At 38.7% G+C, this 19095-nt stretch overlaps 1 protein-coding gene across 20 annotated transcripts in view; it reads left to right on the plus strand.

The window, feature by feature from the left end:
• Nucleotides 1-999: 999 nt before the first annotated feature.
• Nucleotides 1000-19095, plus strand: part of NEB (nebulin) — a 125760-nt gene continuing 107664 nt past the window's right edge. For 19 of the 20 annotated variants that reach the window (XM_063342239.1, XM_063342245.1, XM_063342238.1 and 16 more), the window contains exons 1-19: nt 1000-1101; nt 1816-1849; nt 2467-2532; nt 6991-7035; nt 8409-8612; nt 9536-9643; nt 11242-11346; nt 11650-11754; nt 11858-11962; nt 12702-12806; nt 14614-14718; nt 14915-15022; nt 15775-15891; nt 16546-16647; nt 16730-16837; nt 16932-17036; nt 17687-17785; nt 18259-18363; nt 18466-18573. In XM_063342239.1, coding sequence (XP_063198309.1) covers nt 2500-2532; nt 6991-7035; nt 8409-8612; nt 9536-9643; nt 11242-11346; nt 11650-11754; nt 11858-11962; nt 12702-12806; nt 14614-14718; nt 14915-15022; nt 15775-15891; nt 16546-16647; nt 16730-16837; nt 16932-17036; nt 17687-17785; nt 18259-18363; nt 18466-18573 — 1767 coding nt within the window. In that variant the 5' untranslated portion in view covers nt 1000-1101; nt 1816-1849; nt 2467-2499. Of the gene's footprint in view, nt 1102-1815; nt 1921-2466; nt 2533-6990; nt 7036-8408; nt 8613-9535; nt 9644-11241; nt 11347-11649; nt 11755-11857; nt 11963-12701; nt 12807-14613; nt 14719-14914; nt 15023-15774; nt 15892-16545; nt 16648-16729; nt 16838-16931; nt 17037-17686; nt 17786-18258; nt 18364-18465; nt 18574-19095 lie in introns of all 20 variants that reach the window. The other variant, XM_063342240.1, reaches the window with a different exon arrangement.

Here is a 19095-nt window from a genome sequence, read left to right on the forward strand (position 1 = left end):
GAAAGGGAAGGATCTACAGCTCTGTGCAGAATATAAAATACTTGGCAGTAGTGAATGAGATATGATATTTCATCTGGATATAAATATTAACTTCTGGAAAGAGTTAAGGAACAAGAAGGTGTCTCTCAAGGGCTCCTGACAATCATTTACTGAATTATGTGATACAGTATTTGAAAAGAGACCGTTGTTGATATTGGCTTTTAAATGCACCTCCTTGAAGAACTAAAGCCAACCCTATAATGTGAGTCGAGTGGATGACCTAAGAGGTCACTTCTGTTATCGTCACCGTGATTCTGACTCATGTAATGTCAGTTACATGACATCATGTAATTCTTGACCTTCCAAAATACTTTGTGTGTTAGAGTTGCTCCCCTGTCACTTAATCTGTTTATGCTGTACTCTTAGTCTTTCTTCACCAGGCATATTGGCTGTTAATCGGGTTCCTTGCAAGTTTTTTTCCTTGCAAGTAGCCAGTGTTCCTGGGTCCATGTGTTCAGCTACATAGCATTTCATAAGCAGTGATAAAACTATTGGCACGATTTGCATCCAGTTAAGTTGATAAAGCACTTCAGGTATACTTAAGGGATGAAATTAAAGACAGCTTTATAGTAAAAATTTAGTTCAAAGTCCAGACTCCTCTCTCCTTTCTCTTGAAGTTCAGAGATTCTTGAATTCAGACAGTTTTGATTCAGGTACAATATCGGAATGAAACTGTCAATTCAAATTTATTGTTGCTATTGCCAACTCTGAAAGATGAAAATGTGCATTTTTTTTTCATTTGAGTGTTCCCTTGGATTTGCCTAGGGATCCATTTCAGCAGAGACCTGGTGAAGTTCAGTCAAGCTCTGGTGTGTTTTGGGATTCCTTGGGAGCACAGAAGTGCCCAGCTCTCTTTTCCTTCATGTTGCTGAGAACAGGTGGCCTCCTCCGGGGTCACCAAGTATATTTAGGGATGAAACTCGAGCGGGCTGGAGCCAGATTGGCTGTGCTAGCCACATGCGTAATTAGGAGCTGATGCACCAGGCTCGTTCTCGCCCAGTGCTGCTCAGGAGGGAGGACTGGAGAGGCTTTGCTCCTAGGAATATTTACTAGATGTTGCTGGTAAGAACATTTTAATCGTGTTTGACTTCTTTTCCTTACAATAGGATCTTGGGCTGTTTCCTGATTCTGTAATTTTTTTGGGAGTAGTTGTCGTGCCTTGCCTGTGGAAGTCAGATTTTCTGTCTGGATGACTAGTTGCAAATTGCAGTAAGAGGAAAGGACCTGGAATTGCGTTTTGGAAGCGTAACTGAAGGTTAGAATAGTGACAGTTTGTATAGATTGTATCCTCATATGCAATCCCTACTTCTTGGGTTTCTACATAAACTTTGGCCTACTTGTTCACATGGCATGCCACTTACTGAGTTATCCTTAATTTATTTTAATAGGTAACATTCTTGTTTAACAAACTGACTTTTTTGGGGGTAATTTTTCTCAACACATTGGAACTAAAAAGGGACAGTATTCTATGTTCCTATATTTAACCTGTCTTACTAGACTTCACTTGCCTCAGAAGGAATTGCAGTTTAGCCAGCTAAACTAAACCACCCCGTCATTTGGTAGTATTAGCTTACACGGCAAATATCTTTGGACTCAGGAACAGCTGTTCCAAAGCCTCATCCCCTACCAACATTAGAAACAGGGCTGCAGTCTCTGGTGGAAAATTGTAGCTTTGCCTTATAGCAAAATCATTGTGTTAATTAATTTGTTTAAAGGTTTTGACAGTAATCTGTACTTCGGAATTCAGCCAACTATATGGATTTTCATATTTTCCAGGTCTGACGAAATATAGAGAAAAAAGCCACAAGAGGTAAAAAATCCCCAAACCATAGCATCTATATAGGCTAATGCTGGAAGAAGAAATTGCCTCATTAACCTAAGGTCACTTAAAAGAATATTTACGATCTTTTTCTACATTATGCTTTTACTTGTGAATGAATATAGTAGAATATACAGATAAAGATCCCATTCAAACAGAAGCTTGAATAACGTGACGGAATTGTATAGAACGTAGTCATAGAGAAAAGAAAAATTCTTTAAATAATTTTGTTGTAATGAAAAAAAATCAAATCATACTTCAAGAAATCCCTTCCTCTGATTTTTTTCTTTTTTGTTTTCATTGAATTCCAGTACCGGTATTACAACTTTTAGAATAAAGTATTTGTCCAAAATGGTGATTTATATCAGTATGTTTGAAACTTAATGCAATGCTTTCCCATAATAGTCAGAAACAAAGTAATGCCAGATGCCAACTTTAGTTCTCTCTGTTGTTCGAGTTCTTTCACTAATTAGCCAACAACATTGCAATAATCTGACTAGTTACTAACCATGACCCAGGCTCTTTATGAACTAGACTAGTAGCTTTTATAGTACCTTCAGTCTTGGGCTAATACTGTATATTCACTCTTTCATCTGCTGCACGACCAGTGAGTGGGGGAGAGACAGACAAATACCCTCAAAATGGAGGAAGAAGAATATGAGGAAGTTGTGGAGGTAAGAAGAAAATCTGAGAGTAGCAATATTTGGTTCCTGTCTTGTAAATGAATATATTAATCACTTTAATGAGATGTTGCTCATGAACATAGATGGTTACTTGCTGCTTGCCCTCTGAAGGTTAGCGTATGGATAGATACCTATTAAACGGTTTGACCAGTAAAAACCAACAACAGTGGAGCAAAATCTTTCTGGTTCCTGTCATAGTTTCTCTGTTTAAATAAGGATTGTATCCATCCCACACCCCCATCGCGAGGTTTCGTGGTTACTCTTCTGCGTAATTATAGATGCAGTGGGCCATCTCTTTTCCCTCCTGCTCCTGGTTGCCCTCTGTCATCCAATCCATGCTAGAGAAGACTTTGGAAGACAATTTCTAGCCTTGCCTCTGTGCCCAATGCAATGCAGAAATGCAGCGGGTTTGTGCCACCAAAGGCACTGTTAACCAATTTAGCCTTAGAAGCTGCAGAGGTGGAGCTAGATTTAAACCTGTAGATGTCCGCGGAGTTGCATCAGGGATTAATTTGCTGATAGGTCATTAGTCTCAGCAATTTGATTAAAAGAATCCCCAGGAACTGTGGGACTACAGCTTACTATCATGAGCGAGTGTCACTGGAATAACGACTTCGCTGTTGAAACAGTTTATGAGGTCAACAGACAGTGTGGTCTTACCTGCTGCTTTATAACTATTTTGAAATGAAACTACATCTTATGAAATACACAAGTGATTATAAGAAATGGCTCAGTTTTTGTTTGAGGAAAAGGAGAAGATAATACAAATGTAGACATCCCACAACTCATTATCTCCACACTATATTGAATGGACTGTTGATTTCAGGCAGTGTGTCAGCATTGAGCCCTGACTGCCAACTTTATACATTTCAAATAGTGAATGAAGTAAAGTCAAATGGTTTACCAGTTGAATCAGTTAAAGGTGTTTTGGAAAATAAGTGTTACCGCTCATAAAGTCCATTTTAAAGGCCTCCTACCACCTAGTTACAAAGACATCCGTCCTTCATTAAGTTTCCTATTACCATGTTACTTGAAATTGCTTTTATGCTTCCTGAGCATTATGTGCTCTCTGTAACAAAATGTATATTTCTTTGCTGTCAGTGTTTATTTGTTGCTGCTGGAATTATTGTATGTTGGGCTTTTTGTCTACACAGCTCTGTTTCACTATTTGTTTTTAATTTTCAGTCACCACCTTCCGAGGACAGAACGGAATGGTGCTGCTTTAGTAGCTTCCCTCGAGATTTTCATAGTGAGAAGTTAAATAAAATAGGAACAATAGCATCTGGTACAATTTTAAGGCAGCTTAAGCCTTTCCAGAGTTTTCTTAAATAGAATTCCACTTCTGTATGAATCGCCTATTTTAAACCTGTACGAGTTCTATCAGAAATTCATCTTCTGAAAGAGCAGAAAATCATTGCTGAATAATGAGCGGCTGAGAAAATATTGAGGATTTTAAGGTACTATTTTTTCTTCCTCTGGACATTGCAGCCATTTGTGATGTGCAAAAAACCACAGTGGAACAGACAAACCTCTTCTGCTGAGTTACTTGAGACTTTGTGGAAGACAGGTCAAACACGGTATGGGGCCAGTGAGCAGAAATCGCCTCGAAACAGCCCAATATGAGACAACTTCAAAAGTATGGGCTAGTTAACGTAAACCTGACTTTGAGGGACAACTCTGGGAAAAGGGCTTAAGTTTTAATGAGAATTTATTTAGGGCTTGGTTCAAAGGGCTTTCTGTTCCCGCAGTTTTGGCACGTGACCCTGAGCAAATCTTTGCTGAGGAGATTTTTCAAAGATAAACCCCACATTTTACGTTTTCTCCTTTCCGGAAGTCAGTGGCAAGTCAAACACCTTTTGACTAAAATAGCTGCTCTTTACTACAGCGGGTGGAGCAACACCTTTAAATGTTTTTTTGGGTTATTTTTTTCTTCATTAAGCAGCGAGGGGAGGCGGAGGGCGAAGCTTCGGGGCGGTGAAGGCTCGGTGGCGCGGACGGCTCCCTTCAGCGCGGCCGCCGTCTGCCGCGGGGCAGCGCGGCGCTGTGGCGGGCCGGCGCCATCGTGCGGCCGCCATTTGCTGTGTGTCGCCTCAGGGAGGCGCGATCTGCACCCACCTCTTCTCAGCTCTCGTCTTGCTGTTTTTTGTGGTTTGTGGGGGTTTTTTTGTTTGTTTGTTAGGTTGGTTGGGTTTTTTGGGGGTTTTTTTTTGTTTTTTTTAAATTTTTCCGTGGGTGCTTCAGGAACCAGTACGACCTTTCGGACATTCTTTTCAGCAAATGGCAGTCAGGGCGGTGGCGGGCTCTGCATTTGCGCAGCGGCTCAGGTTGGAGGTGACTCTGGTGCCATCGATTCCTGGCTGCTGTGGAGAGAAAGGCAAGTGGCCACCCGGGATGTGAAGCCCTTGTTGCCTCTCCAGTGGGAGACGTGTTCTGGTCAGGTTGCTCAGTTGCGCTGCAGGTTGCTGAAGGAAGAGGTGAGCAGGCTTCACACCATCATGGAAGAAGGTCAAGAAGAGGTTGACAGCACCTGCATGAAAAGCAAGAGGCAGAGCCACAGATGGCAAGGAAGGAGTGCCGGTTGGAAACCCTGGTTAAATGGATGATGGAGGATGGCCGTCAGGTTGGAGAAGGCAGGAAGCTCGTGGTTTCTGGCAACGGGAGGAAGGTCCGTGCTCCACCTGCAGATCTGCCATTTCAGAGTACATGTAGCACCCTGGGAACTTCTTTAGGCAGCTGGAGAAAGCCTCACAGGCACAGCCTTTGTGCTGAAGGATGGCTTTAACCACCTCAGTATCTGCTGGAAGGGCCTATGGCTGGGCACAAGCAAGCTAGGAGATTTCTGGAAAGTATCGACGATAAATTTCTTGATGCAGTTGATCGATGAATTAACTAGGAGAGGTGCTCTGCTGGACATGCTATTCACAAACAAGAAAGAACTGGAGGAAGATGCAAAGGTCAAGGGCAGCCATGGCTACAGTGAGTTGAAGATTCAGCAAAGAATGGGCAAGATAAACAGAATTACAATCCTGAACTTCATAAGAGCAGATTTGGGCCTGTTCAGGGACCTGCTTGGGAAGATTTCACAGGAAACAGTCCTGGAGGGCAAAGGGGCCCAGGGGAGCTGAGTGATCCTCAAGAACAATTTTCTCAGAGCACAAGAATAGTTCAGTCCAATGTGCAGAAGTCAAACAGCAGAAGGCTGGTATGGATGAACAGGGAGCTCCTGACTGAGCTCAAACACACGAAAAAAGAAGTATACTGAAGGTGGAAGCAGGAGCAGGCCTCTTGGGAGGAACATAAAGACATAAGACATCAACTCCATTCCTACACGCATGGGCAAAGTTCAGCTGGAGTTGAAGCCATAAAGGGAAGCGAAGAACAGTAAGAAAGGTTTCTGCAAGTGCCATCAGCAGCAAAAGGAAAGCTAAGAGAGTGTGGGACCATAGTTCAGTGGGCTGAGAAGCTAGTGACAAGGAACAGGCAAAATGCTGAGGTACTTGAAGTCTTTTTTGCCTCAGGTTTGATAAGGCTTGTCCTATGGTCATCCACTTCTCCACATCTCTGAGCTTTCTACCAGAGACGTGGGAGTGAAGTAGTAGCCCCAGCAGAGGAAGACAAGAGTTAGGGATGACTTAATCCACTGGGATGTACATAGTTGAGTGGGACCAGAGGGGATGAATCCAGGGGTGCTGAGGACATTGCACAGCTGCTATAATTTTTGAAAGCTCATAGTGATGCAAGGATGTTGCTGGCAACTGGAAAAAGACAGATGCGCATCTTCAAAAAAGGCAGGAAAGAATACCCAGGGAACTACAGGCTGGTCAATCGCACTTCAGTCCTTGGGAAGGTTATGGAGCAAATCCTTTTGGAAGCTATTTCTAAACACGTGAAAGACATGAAGGTCATGGAGAGCTGTGAGCATTGATCTATCAAGGGCAAATCATGGCTGACCAAACTCATTGCTTTTTATAATGAGTTCGCTGCTGCTATGGACAAGGAGAGACCAGTGAATGTTGCGTACCTTGACTACTTTAGGAAGACCTCTGAAACAGTCTCCCATAGTCTTCTTATCACCAAATTTATGAGGTGTGGGATGGATAAGTAGACAATAAAGTGGATGGAACTGGGCTGCTGAGCTCAGAATTGTGATCAGTAGTACAAGGTCTATAATTAGATAGTGATCCATCTAAAATTAGATAGTGATCCTTCATTAATTACTTGGGAGGATGCTTAATTGCGGAATGTAGGGAAAAAAAAATCTGACCATTAATGCAAAAAAAAGGAACAAATGTTCAGAATTACCAAGGATGGAAATGTGACTACATAGGCAACTATGAACTACAGTGATATTTCTCCAGAAGTGTGTTTTTACAACAGCTTAAGAGAAGCGACAATTTGCTATTCTGTATGATCTGGCCTAACAATGACTTTTTTCTCTTGTTTTAATAGTACTACATTGAGGAGACAGTTATTGAGGAGGGTGAACCATATGAGGTAAAGGTCCCTGTGATGTTGCATGCAGTGTTAATACATTATGCTAAATTAGTGGCTTTTTATATTCTGAGGACTAATTTTTCATATTAAACATACAAATATCAGTGAACAGTTGCCTCTTAATACTTTATTTCCTCTGCAGGACCCTGTTGTGGGGGATCACCCCAAGCTAGAGGGTTCCTAGCTTGTTCTGAGTATCGTATCTGCCACTCTGGTTTCCATTCGAAGGAGTGGATGTGTCCATCAGGAAAGCACTGTGCTAATTTCTGTCCCACCCTGTGTTTTGCTGATAGTCTTCCGTTTGCTCCTGCCCAGCAGCTGTGCACATGAGGTGACAAAATGAAACAGCAGGTTGTGTTAACAACAAGAAACACAGACAGGAAGGATTACTTGGGTACCATATTGACAAAATCCAAACATTAGTGTTAAAGATGAACAGAATTATTGTGGATGTGAATGTGACTAGATCTGTACATATGAACAACAAGCACATATATACATTATACTTAACCTTGTTATGAAGAAAAATATAAAAAGATTCTGCCTGAAACCAGCTTCAATGTATCAGTTCTATTCCCTTCATCTTGTGTAATTTCACTGAAAGACGGTGGTTTGCAGATTTTTTTCATGTCACTGGTAACAAATACTGGAATCACCAAGGAGTTACTGCCATAATTTGAAATTCACTTATAATGTAGATATAACGCAACTCTCTGCTATGTTACCATGGAAGATTCTTTATGGCATAGGCTTATGTGGAAACAAAGGCTTAACGTTTCACTTTGTGAGTGTGTTTCCTTCCAAACAAGGAATCTGTTCCCAAAGTCTTCCTAAGTTTTTAATTTAATAAAATACGATTTGATTAATACTGTTTGAGCAAATAATGTAGGACTACACTTTGGAAGGAAGACTGCCAGCTTATTATTTTGAAGATCAATTCATCCACTGCGTTCATCAGGGGTTCTAAAATCTGTAGCCAGACGGGATTTAAAGGGAGCAATAGCATGACTGATTATTTCTGTGTCTGATTTGCGTCTGTTTTTGAAAACAGTATTGTGGGATGAAGAATTACGTGTGAGTATGAATGTCTTTCTAGCTAAAGTGATTAGACCTTTTCCCATCGGCTATAAATATAGTCTAATGCATTAGCGTCATGTTGTCCTATGAGTTATCATAGGAAAATAAAAGCTTTTTTTTCTGCACAAAATGCAATATTTTCAGAAACAAGCCCCTCCCAAGTTTTAGAAATATATTACAACTTTTTATAAACAACTGTTTTGTTATAAGGCTAACAGCAGGTACTGTTGCATGCTTATTGTAAAATGATGATTTACAGTTATAAAGCAAATAATTATTTTTTTCTGTGTTCCCAGGTGATCACTGAGATCACTGAGACTGTTAGCACAGACATCAGAGGTCCTGAAACTACTACCTATACTGTTGAGCGCGAAAAACCTTCTGTTGAGGATGCAGCACCTCCAGTCAGAAAGAAGACAATACGGACAAAAGTGGACCCATCTAAGTTTTTGACACCTTATCTGCAACACAGTAATAAAATGAAGGATCTATTCAGTGAGGTAAATTGTCACCTGTCTTTTATTTCTTGAGGAACACCAACTTTAAAGATGTTTAATCCATATTATTGCAAACTTTCATGCTACTGTTTTGTCTCCTGTACTTCATTTTATGATATGTATTAATGTTATTTGCCTGAAGTAGGAAGGTTCCTTCTTTGAATTAGCTCCTCTTGCCCATTTGCTGCTTAAGCGCACAAAAAGTGACTTGAGGCAGATGGCTGAAGGTTATCAGAGTTGTCAGTTAATACGACTCCTGCACTGACTTGGATATCCAACTGAAGGAAGATAACAGGGACTAACGTCTATTGAATAGCAAACCTCAATATTCTTTATAATAGGATATATCTCTATCCCTCTATATATATATCCAAGAAAAATCCTTGTGCACAGTATATAGGAACAAGCACCAAGCTAAATTCCTGGTACAGGCTATCACAGTCCAGTAGACCAATAGAGTACAATATTGTGAAAAGTGGAAAACTGCTCTGCACAGATGCAGATGGCATCATATCGCTTTTCCTAAGTTTTAATGTATATTACCTACCAGTGTTCACTGTTTAAGGGTTATGTGAGATCATAGGTCTAGAACTGCTACCCTCACCACCATATTTTCCTTATCTTTTGTCATTGAAACAAATAACTGTGAATTTATCAATATCAAGGAGAATATAATCAACCAAAGATGACCTAAAACAGGCTAAAGTTAGAAATGGAATTTTTCTCTTGTGTCAGATGGAAGAAAGTCAGTTGGTTAAAATAAGCATAACTCTGCAAATGTAATTGAGTAATACTAGTTTTTATTATTCAATAATCTGCCCAAAATTCCTCTACTAACCAGATAAACTAAATCAATAATTGCAAGATACATTTCTGCCAGAGCTTTAGGATATGTCTTAATTACATTTGTCATTATTTTCTTTCAGAACAAGTACAAAGAAAAATTTAGAAAAGAAAAAGGAAAGCCGTATGCGTCCACAATTGATACCCCAGAAATTCGGAGAATTAAAAAAGTGCAAGACCAGCTCAGTGAGGTAGGTAGCAGTTGTCACAAGAAAAAATATTTACGGAGTTGTAAAGAAGCAAACTGAATCACAATTTTAAATGTTGGATAAGAAGTGATCATTTCTTGATAATACTGTGATAAGACAATCTGAATGTTTAACAGAAACTTTTTCAGATTACAAGAGTAAGGAATACAGACTATATGTCAAATTTGAGTTCTATGATGTTGGTTGGAATTTAGGGCTTTCAGGAAGGGAGATGTGATGATTCCTTTCTAGGTGAATAATTGCCCTGCTTCATTGTGCCTGAAGAGGTTTGAAAATTTCTGATCAGAAGCTACAGGCACGGGAGATGATGGTGATGCCCATATCATTGCATTTGAAGATTCATGGAATCATGGAGTTAGATTTGGAAGGGATCTTAAAGACCATCTAGTCCAACCCCCCTGCCCTGGGCAGGGACACCTCCCACTAGACCAGGTTGCTCAAAGGTTGCTAACCTGGCCTTGAACCCCTCCAGGGATGGGGCAGCCACACATTATGCCCTGCAGTCATCATGAATGATGTGCCTGATGATTTTCTGTTAAGTTGTGCACTGGGTAAATAACCCTAGAATTTTGTTTTTAAAATGTGTTTAAACATTTTTGTTTTCATAAAGTAACTGAAAGTCAATTTCCTAAAGAGATACTGGAAAAAATGATGCTTGGATTCTCAGTGTGTTGCAAAATGAATTTCCGTGGATCTTGTCATTTACTATGGGAATTTCCAAGATGTGTTGTCCCCTCTGTGTGAATCCCACTCTTAGTGATGTGCCTTTGAAAGCTAGCCCAGGTGCGATTGTCCCACTGATGCAGTGCCTCTAGTTCTGGAAGCTGGCTCATCCTCCCCTCTTTCTTTTAAGCAACGCTAGTCTACCTTCAACAAATCACATCACAGTCTGGGAAACTGAAACCCACCTACAAATGCTTCTTAATTCTTTGTACGGTAGATAGGGAGAGTTGAGTCCCTAGGAATGGGAACCCCTAAAACTGAGAGGGTAGTCAACTAACCTAACCGGTGGCCAGGAGAAGAGCATGCATGAAATTCTACGCCACCCCTGACTTTGGCTATATTGAGGAACGCGATGCAGCAATCCATACACTGATGCTGACTGAGCCTACTGTCAAGCTGGGAGAGGTATAACCGCATTAGGATGATTTTTTGCCCAAGCTGCTGGTTTGCCATGGTAATGATGTGGCTATATTGCTTTTGGCAGTACAGCTAGTGTTTACGTGGTAATGGGCTGTGAAATTGGGATATACCGCATAGCATGGGGATCTCTCTATCTCATTATACAGGGTGGAAGTACTCTTAGAAAGAACTCTGTGATTACAGAAGGGCACTACCTCTAACAGGGATTCACAGCTCTTGAAACTGTCTCAAAGCTGCATTTCTTTCTCAATTAATTCACCAAATCTGTTTATTTCCATAGGCTTCATTTCTAAGGAACAACTCGTCCTAAATGCTTTATTGAATTCAGGTTTTGGGTATTCGTAGTATTAAGTGCCAAAATGCCAATGTTCTGCTTTTTTAAAAAACTGTCATTTTTTGCTGTAAGAATAAATGCATTTTGTTGTGCATTCATCTAGGTTAAATACCGCATGGCTGGTGAAGTTGCCAGAACTATTTGCCATGTTGATGAAAAGGCCAAGGATATAGAACATGCAAAGAAGGTGTCACAGCAAGTGAGCAAGGTGAGCGAGTTCCGACTTTCTGGAAGGCCAGATTAGTGGCTCGTGAGGTTACTGATATGAATAAAGTTTGGAGCTCAGGGCACTAAAGCAATGTTTTTAGACAGTTTAGATGTACAGGGAGAGATTGCAGAGAAGTTAGTAAGGCAAGTATAAATACAATCTTAAATATTTCCAATTCATGTCTTCAAATGTCACTGGTTTGAGCCTTTCACTTCGAAAAAATCTCTACCAAAGTTACAGTTTATTCACAAATATAACTATTTTTCTAATGATAGTAACCAAGGTGCTGATCTTTCTTTACAGGTATTATATAAACAGAACTGGGAGGAGAATAAGGACAAGTACCTACTTCCCCCTGATGCTCCAGAGCTTGTGAATGCAATAAAAAACACAGCAATGTTCAGTAAGGTAAGAAAAAAAATATCCCAAGTCTAGGCAGCTGAAGTGCAAGAAGTATTCCAAGTCAGAGATTAATTCATAATGAGTATTCTGGCATTTTTCTGTTTTTTAGAAACTCTATACCGAAGACTGGGAGGGAGACAAAACATTATTCTATCCATACAATGACAGTCCAGAGCTCAGAAGGGTGGCACAGGCTCAGAAGGCTCTGAGTGATGTAAGTATCAAAGCCCAATTGACAGCTGGGTCACTCTTGCAGTGCAACTTGGTAGTCTTCATGGTGGACTTCGACTAGATACAAAAACTTCATAATGGAACAGAAAATAAAAATGCTCACGTGTGCGCTGCTTGCTCTGGTAGTAGTGCTATTTCAATAGGAAAGTATGTACTCTATATTAGAGTATAAATCTGTTGGCAATTTGATGCCAGATTATGAATGAATGAAATAATTAATTTATTAAAGATCATCTGAGTTAACCAGTAAGAAGACCTCAAGTATCTCTCAAAATGTGTGGAGAAACTCTCAGGGTTTCTCCACAGGATGTAAGCCCAGTTCTTTGTTGTGGGTCTACAAGTCGGTCTCTCTAAAACGGTGATAAAAAAAGTCAGGAATTTGTGAGGCTGTCTGATTTGCTGATGCTTAGATACGTAGAGCTCTTCAGCCGAGAATTTCAGGCCTCACTTAAAGATTTCAGTGAATTTTGCAGATGTCCAGAAGTTAATTAGTCCATGTTTATCAGGAGCAACAGAGTAATATACTTGAAAAATTTCCCAGGGAACTGATTCTTTTTCACTGTTTCTTATCAAGAGAAAGTAGTCCTCCAGAATACTTTGATTGAAAGAGTTTATGCTGCAGTAGCTGTGGACAGAATGGTGGCATTAGCAGAGTTAAGAATAAATGTTCTGATGCTTAAGTTGGTAGTTACTGTAAATGTTTACTTCTTTCATATTTACAGATTGTCTACAAAAAAGGGCACGATGAACGAAAATCTAAATATACTGCTCTGCCAGATCCACCTGATGTGGAACAAGCCAAGAAAGTGACAAGGCAGCTGAGTGATGTGAGTAGAATGCAGTGCTGTTCTTTCTGTAGAAACCTCGCTTTTGGAGCTAGAGGGGCAAAAAGGTACCTAAAGAGAGGAAAGGCCAAAAAAAAGACCAGAGCTCATATGAAGAACCCTTTGATTTTCAGTGGCGGAAGTCAGTTCCTTTCTTCCTCAAATGTCTTAGAGAAAATCCTGCCCAGTCTCAGGTGAAAGGTGAAAATTAATTTTCTTATCAGTGAATTTAGTTTTCAACAAACATTTCTACTTCTACCAGACACACATTACTTCCCATTCTCACTATTTTTTTTGTCTCCTGCTTTACGCTTTCTGTGTTTACAGGAGAAAATAGTAAATAATATCCATTTCACTGTTCTCTTAAGTGTCAGCAATGGCATTTAAATATGTGTCTGGTTTTGGAGTGAGCTACTTGCTTACAAGTAATAAGCCCATTGTGCTGAAAAGTTGCCAAGGCCAGCTGCACAGAATACATTCTAAATGTTCATTGCAGTGTCAAACCATTGTACACATACATATCCCAAGCATTCCTAAATTCATGGATATATCAATGAGTGGGAAGGTCTGGCAAATTAGATAAGCATTTCCTGATCTGCACACCAAATTAACAAGTAACATTGAATTCCATAACTGTGTGGCATAATTAACAGAGCCTCTAGCACCAGTCCTCAGTGCATTTTGGGTATACCTAGAATAAATCACAGCTGAGGAATGCAGGAGGTGAAGTAAAATATAGGAAGACCAACTTTTGCTGAAGAAACTGGAACTAAGTTGCATAATCTTATAAGACAGAAACAGGATTTTAACTCCATTCAGAATTTAGTTATTATGATGAGGACACACGTGATTTTATTGCTGTGCATTGAAAATTATGTGCTCTTTAAGATTACGCAGTTACAGTATTCACATATGGTTGCAAAGCCACTAAAAAAATACTGTCATGAACCCATTTGGAAGGTGAAAGAAAGTAGTATTTAATTTAGAGAGAATTTCTTGTAATCCTATTCTTGTATAGCTTCAAAGCTAAATTGTCATCAAGAGAATTTTTAGGCATGTAAAAAGCAAAATCAGTATTGTAATCTTTGAAATAAATAAAATATTAAGCTATATATGTATCTCCAATACAATAAAATGTAGATATATTTTTTAAGGTTGTTTTTAGTGTATTTGTTCTATATCAATGTGGTAACAATTAAAAAGGCATTGGAGAAGTTATATTTTTTGTGATAAGCAATGCAACTGTGGCTGCAAATGCATTTGGAACAAATGCATTTTCAAAACTTGGAGAGATATTTTGTTATTAGACAGACAGGAACTGTCTGTTTAAACAGTTGATACTTGATTTTCTGTGTGCTTGAATATAGTGTAATAGAAATCACATATACCAGGCAATCCATATATTAAAAGGATTTGCTTATAACAAGTTTCAGCAGCAATAACAATAAATTCTGGCTTAACCAAAGGGCAAGGATATGTCCCAGTATTATGTGACCAGTCAGAAAACAGAACTAGAGGACTATGTTAGTGATGTCTCATAGAGAGAATTTCTTATTAATAACTGTCTTCTACAAGGACTTATTTCACTTATTTTTCCTTTTTTCTGGTCAGGGAAGGTACTAAGAGAAATAACTGGAGTCCTTAGGCCATATCATATTTAAGGTGTTTTTGACAATAACTGATAAAGTCGTTATAAGGCAGATGTAAAATGTGAAGCAACTTTAAAAAGAAGACTTTTTAAAACAAATCTGCCAAGTGAAGATTATGCTGTATCTTGGGGCTTACGTTTTATTTTTTTATTTCATTATAGATTATTTACCATGAGGACTATAAAAACAAGATCAAAGGCAAGTGGAGTCAAACTCCATGCTATGATGTTGCAATTGCGAAAATGAATGCAGAAAATATAAGTATGGTGAGTGAATTCTTCAGAGAATCTTGAAATGAGCAGCTTTATCCTCTGTTTAGGTTGATGTGGAAAATACTGATTAATTTTGTCTGCTCCATTTGTGGTATTTCTCTTTTCCTTAATAAGCTACTGTTGTGGATGTCTGATTTATAACTTAAGTGCATTTGATACATTGGTATCTGTTTGTCTCTTTTCCTAACAGAGAAAATACCAGGAAGACTTTGAAAACACAAAAGACCAAATCTATTTTATGCAGACTGAAACTCCAGAATATGAAGCTAATAAGCGAGTTTCAGATAACGTCAGTAAGGTATGTTATGCGTGCTCCCATTTGTTTAGCTAGAGTTTAGTTCTGAAGTCAGGACAGTTTGTGCTGAAACTGTTCTGTCAAGTGCCAAAAATATTTTCCTAGATGCAAAAGATGTATTCTTGTGTGCATTCCACCAGGAAGCTTGGAACAACTCCTAGCCATGCGTATGATCTTCACCAGTAGTACCCATGAAGTAGTATTTTCTTTCAGTGAAGTAGAATTTGCTTCATTGTTTGTTTTGATTATGTTATGTGCCTGATCTTTAGTTGGAACAAATCAATACTGTTAACCCCGACCAACTTAAGCTAGCTGAATTTGGGTCAGTATTTTCATATTTATTCATCTTTGCTCAGTGTATCTCAGTGATGTTTTGCTGGCCCATCTTTTGTTCAAAATACAGAATCTATGTGGCTTCTGCATTTTCTGTAACAGTATATACATTAGCAAAGACAATCTTATGTCAGTAATTGTAAGAATGTGATTATTCTGAGATGTCAAGTGATATTTGAAAAATTACAATGTTTGGAGAGGTGCTTAGAGGTGGGGACATCTCCTAAATAGCTCTAAGTTATCTTCTCACCCTGCCTCCCAGGGCATCCATGCACTCCTGTCATCTGAGTGCCTTTTATAGTTCTTTGCCGTCATGAATCATAAGTTAAAAAAACAGGGGAAATTTTCCCGAAAAGTTCAAGGTGATGGAGGCTAGTACTGATTTTTAGAACTTCACCTTTTTTATTTTTATTTTTTTAAAGACAAAATACAGAGCAGACTATGAAAAGAACAAAGCTATTGCAGATTATAATGTGCTTCCTGCTACAGAGAACCCATTGCTGAGGCAATTAAAAACTGCAGGAAATGTGCTGAGTGATGTAAGTATTATCAAAGTACAGCTGGATGATTTTCAGTCGTGTACAATAAATCAAAATCATCATTTCTTCGCAAGGTTTCTCCTTTGGATCTCTTAGTATTTTTAGTTTTATAGACCAATATTTGTCATGAGATACCACCAGCCAGAACGGTGTAGATAACGAGTCATTTCTCTGCAGCAGAGTGTAACAATAGCTGTAGCATGTTATGGGGATAGCTAATTATTCTATAGTTCATTTAGATCTCTGTGGAAAATGGATCACAAGATGACCGTTCTTCCCTTACGGCTCTAAGGAACTTCAGCCTGTGCCAATAATGATAAAATATGTGGTACTTTTGAAAATTCATATATATTATATTCTGGTTACACACTGTAATGGCGCTCTCTATTTCTTTCCTCTTGCTGTTTTCATCTGTATGGAAAGTGTCAGAGGTTAAAAAACCATTAGTCATACCTTTCCATCTTCCCTTACAAACCTAATAGTTACTAAGAAAAGTTTGTTTTAAAAGATGATTGGGAAAAAAGTGCCATCTGTTTTTCAATCTCCTGGGAAAGCTTTTCTTTGCAATAATTTCACAGTTTTGTCATTTTTAGTGTGTTGTGAGTGAGTTGCAGTGAAAAGTACTGCATTATCTGACGTTATTTTCTTTTGCAGAAATTATACAAAGAAGCCTACGAACAATCAAGAGGAAACAGCATGAATTACTGTGACACACCAAAGTTCCAAACTGATGCTGTTCTGAAGAATTTTAGTGATGTATGTATTTGATTAGTGTTATGTCGTCCCGTCCTGACACTCTTGATTACTTCTGTTTATCAACTTGTGATTATTTTTCCAGGTAAAATATAAAGATGCATACCAAAAGAATATTTTAGGACACTATTTGGGCAGCTTCGAGGACCCACATCATACACACTGCATGAAAGTTGAAGCTATGAAGAGTGATGTAAGTGTGGCAATCATTCTGTTTTCACGGTCATACTTTCATTTCACAGAAAACTCAGTTATGATCTCTTACTGAATGTTGATTTTATCCCTAGAAAAATTACAAAGCAGAGTATGAGGAGGAAAAGACAAAATGCTACTTCCCTCAGACCATAACTCAAGAGTATGAAGCTATTAAGAAGTTGGAGCAGTGTAAAGATGTGAGTAGAGGACAGTAGTGGTTATCAAGTAGCCAACTACATGCGGAGTATCTGCTTCTGAGGCACATAGAAATTCACAGAGTGATTCCTGTTAACTTCAGTGATTTTGAATGTGGCCTTGTTACCATATGCACCCCTAAAAACCGTATTCATCTGTATTTTAGAGCCTTTTGTGACATCTAGTGATCAAGACAGATATAGCACAATCTTTAACAAGTAAAAACATAAAATTAGAGGAATAGTACCAAAATGAAGAATGAACAAGCATTTATCTGCTTCAGTAAACATATTTTTACATGAATACTTTGAAAGTACTTTAGTTACTTTATTAATACTAGTTTTATTTACTTTATCAATACTTGGAAAATACTTTAAATATGTATTTGTATATAATATGCAATATACAGTGTAATATACTATAAATTATATTTACATACCTATTCAAAATATTTTACATGAATACTTTAAAAATACTTTAACAAATTTATTTCCTCTCTGATTATGTTAAAAAGTAACACAAGAACCGTTGTGCATGACAGTGCTTATCTACACACGTGGGGGCTACCCCAAGTAATGCTGCATTGCTATGTCTTCTAAAATAGTTTTGCTTTTATACATTTTCTGCAAATATATTCCTTGTTTTCCTTCAGCACACCTACAAAAAGCATCCTGATCAAACCAAATTTACTCAAGTGACCGACTCTCCAGTACAGAAGCAAGCAGAGATCAATAGCAAGCAGCTGAGTGATGTAAGTAAACCTAGAAAACATGTTGCTGCGCTCTGACATCATCGATTTGTGCACTGTGGCCACCTTCCCTTTATCATCCAGTTTTAAGAGAGCTCCTGAAATGAATGTGTAGGTGAGTGTGTGTGCATATACACACACAAGCACAAAACCATTTGTGCATGGTCGCAGTTATGTTCCAGTGGAAGATCACCTGGAAATCAGTTTGCTTTTTTTAGTTTTTCAAGTGGCTGCTCATGGCAACTTTTAGTGTGTATGTTTGTAATTTGGTTATGTTCATCATTCTTGATGTATTCCTTGCACCAGTTAAGGCAATGGAGTTCATACAATTCGGTTGGTAAGGGCTAGGATTCAGTCTCTGTCTTTCTTTGTGAGGGAGGTCACACGAGACCTTTGAGTTGTGTCACAGTGTTATTAAGCATTTACAATCTATAAACATCGGGCTACTAAATTTCTTTCTTTATTTTTCTTTGCAGATACTGTATAAATCCAAAGGTGAAGAAATTATTCACAAGTACCACCTCCCTCCAGATGTGCCTCAGTTTATACAGGCTAAAGTTAATGCCTACAATATTAGTGATGTAAGTAGATTTTGAATCCAGCTCTCGATTCAACAATGAATCAACAATGTGAAGTTTCCGTTAGCTAGAAACCGTTCATTCAAAATTCACCTTTTCTTCTAGAACTATTACAAAACGGGATTGGAAGAATTAAAATCAAGGGGATATGATCTAAAAAGTGATGCTATTCCTATCCGAGCTGCCAAGGCTGCTAGGCAGGCTGCCAGTGATGTAAGTGCATCCTTCCTAAAGGAACAGTTTAATTCAAAAAAGTTTACTTAAACAATGTTTGCAGTTACATTTATTAAGGATATCTGAAGGATAAGTTCTCTATTGCCTTTTTTTTGAGCATTTTATTGGACGCATTTAACACAGTTATATTTTTGTTGGCATTTCATTGCTTCACTAATGTATTTGTATAATTACATTTAGAAAAGCCTGTTTCATTATGTAATTCTCTGTGAATAAACAGACTGCCCTTTCATGCTGGTATGGTTAAGGAAGATCATGAGGAGCAGGTCAGTAGTGACAGCTCCATGAGCAATGGACCCCTGAATTCTCTCTGTCCTTAATTATAGGCCTGATCATAGATGAAAGACTCACTGGGTTTTGGGTATTCTTGGGGGTGGCCTCGCAGAAGTCCCTTAGTATTTTAAGACTCCTCTCCCTCTTGTGATCAGTACAAGTGAGATAATACTACTTTGAAAGCTAATTAACTGATTTGTGTAGCAGTGGATTGTAAAGAGATATGTG

The sequence above is a fragment of the Chroicocephalus ridibundus genome, chromosome 7 (genome assembly GCF_963924245.1).
Source record: "Chroicocephalus ridibundus chromosome 7, bChrRid1.1, whole genome shotgun sequence".
NCBI classification, from domain to species: Eukaryota; Metazoa; Chordata; class Aves; order Charadriiformes; family Laridae; genus Chroicocephalus; species Chroicocephalus ridibundus.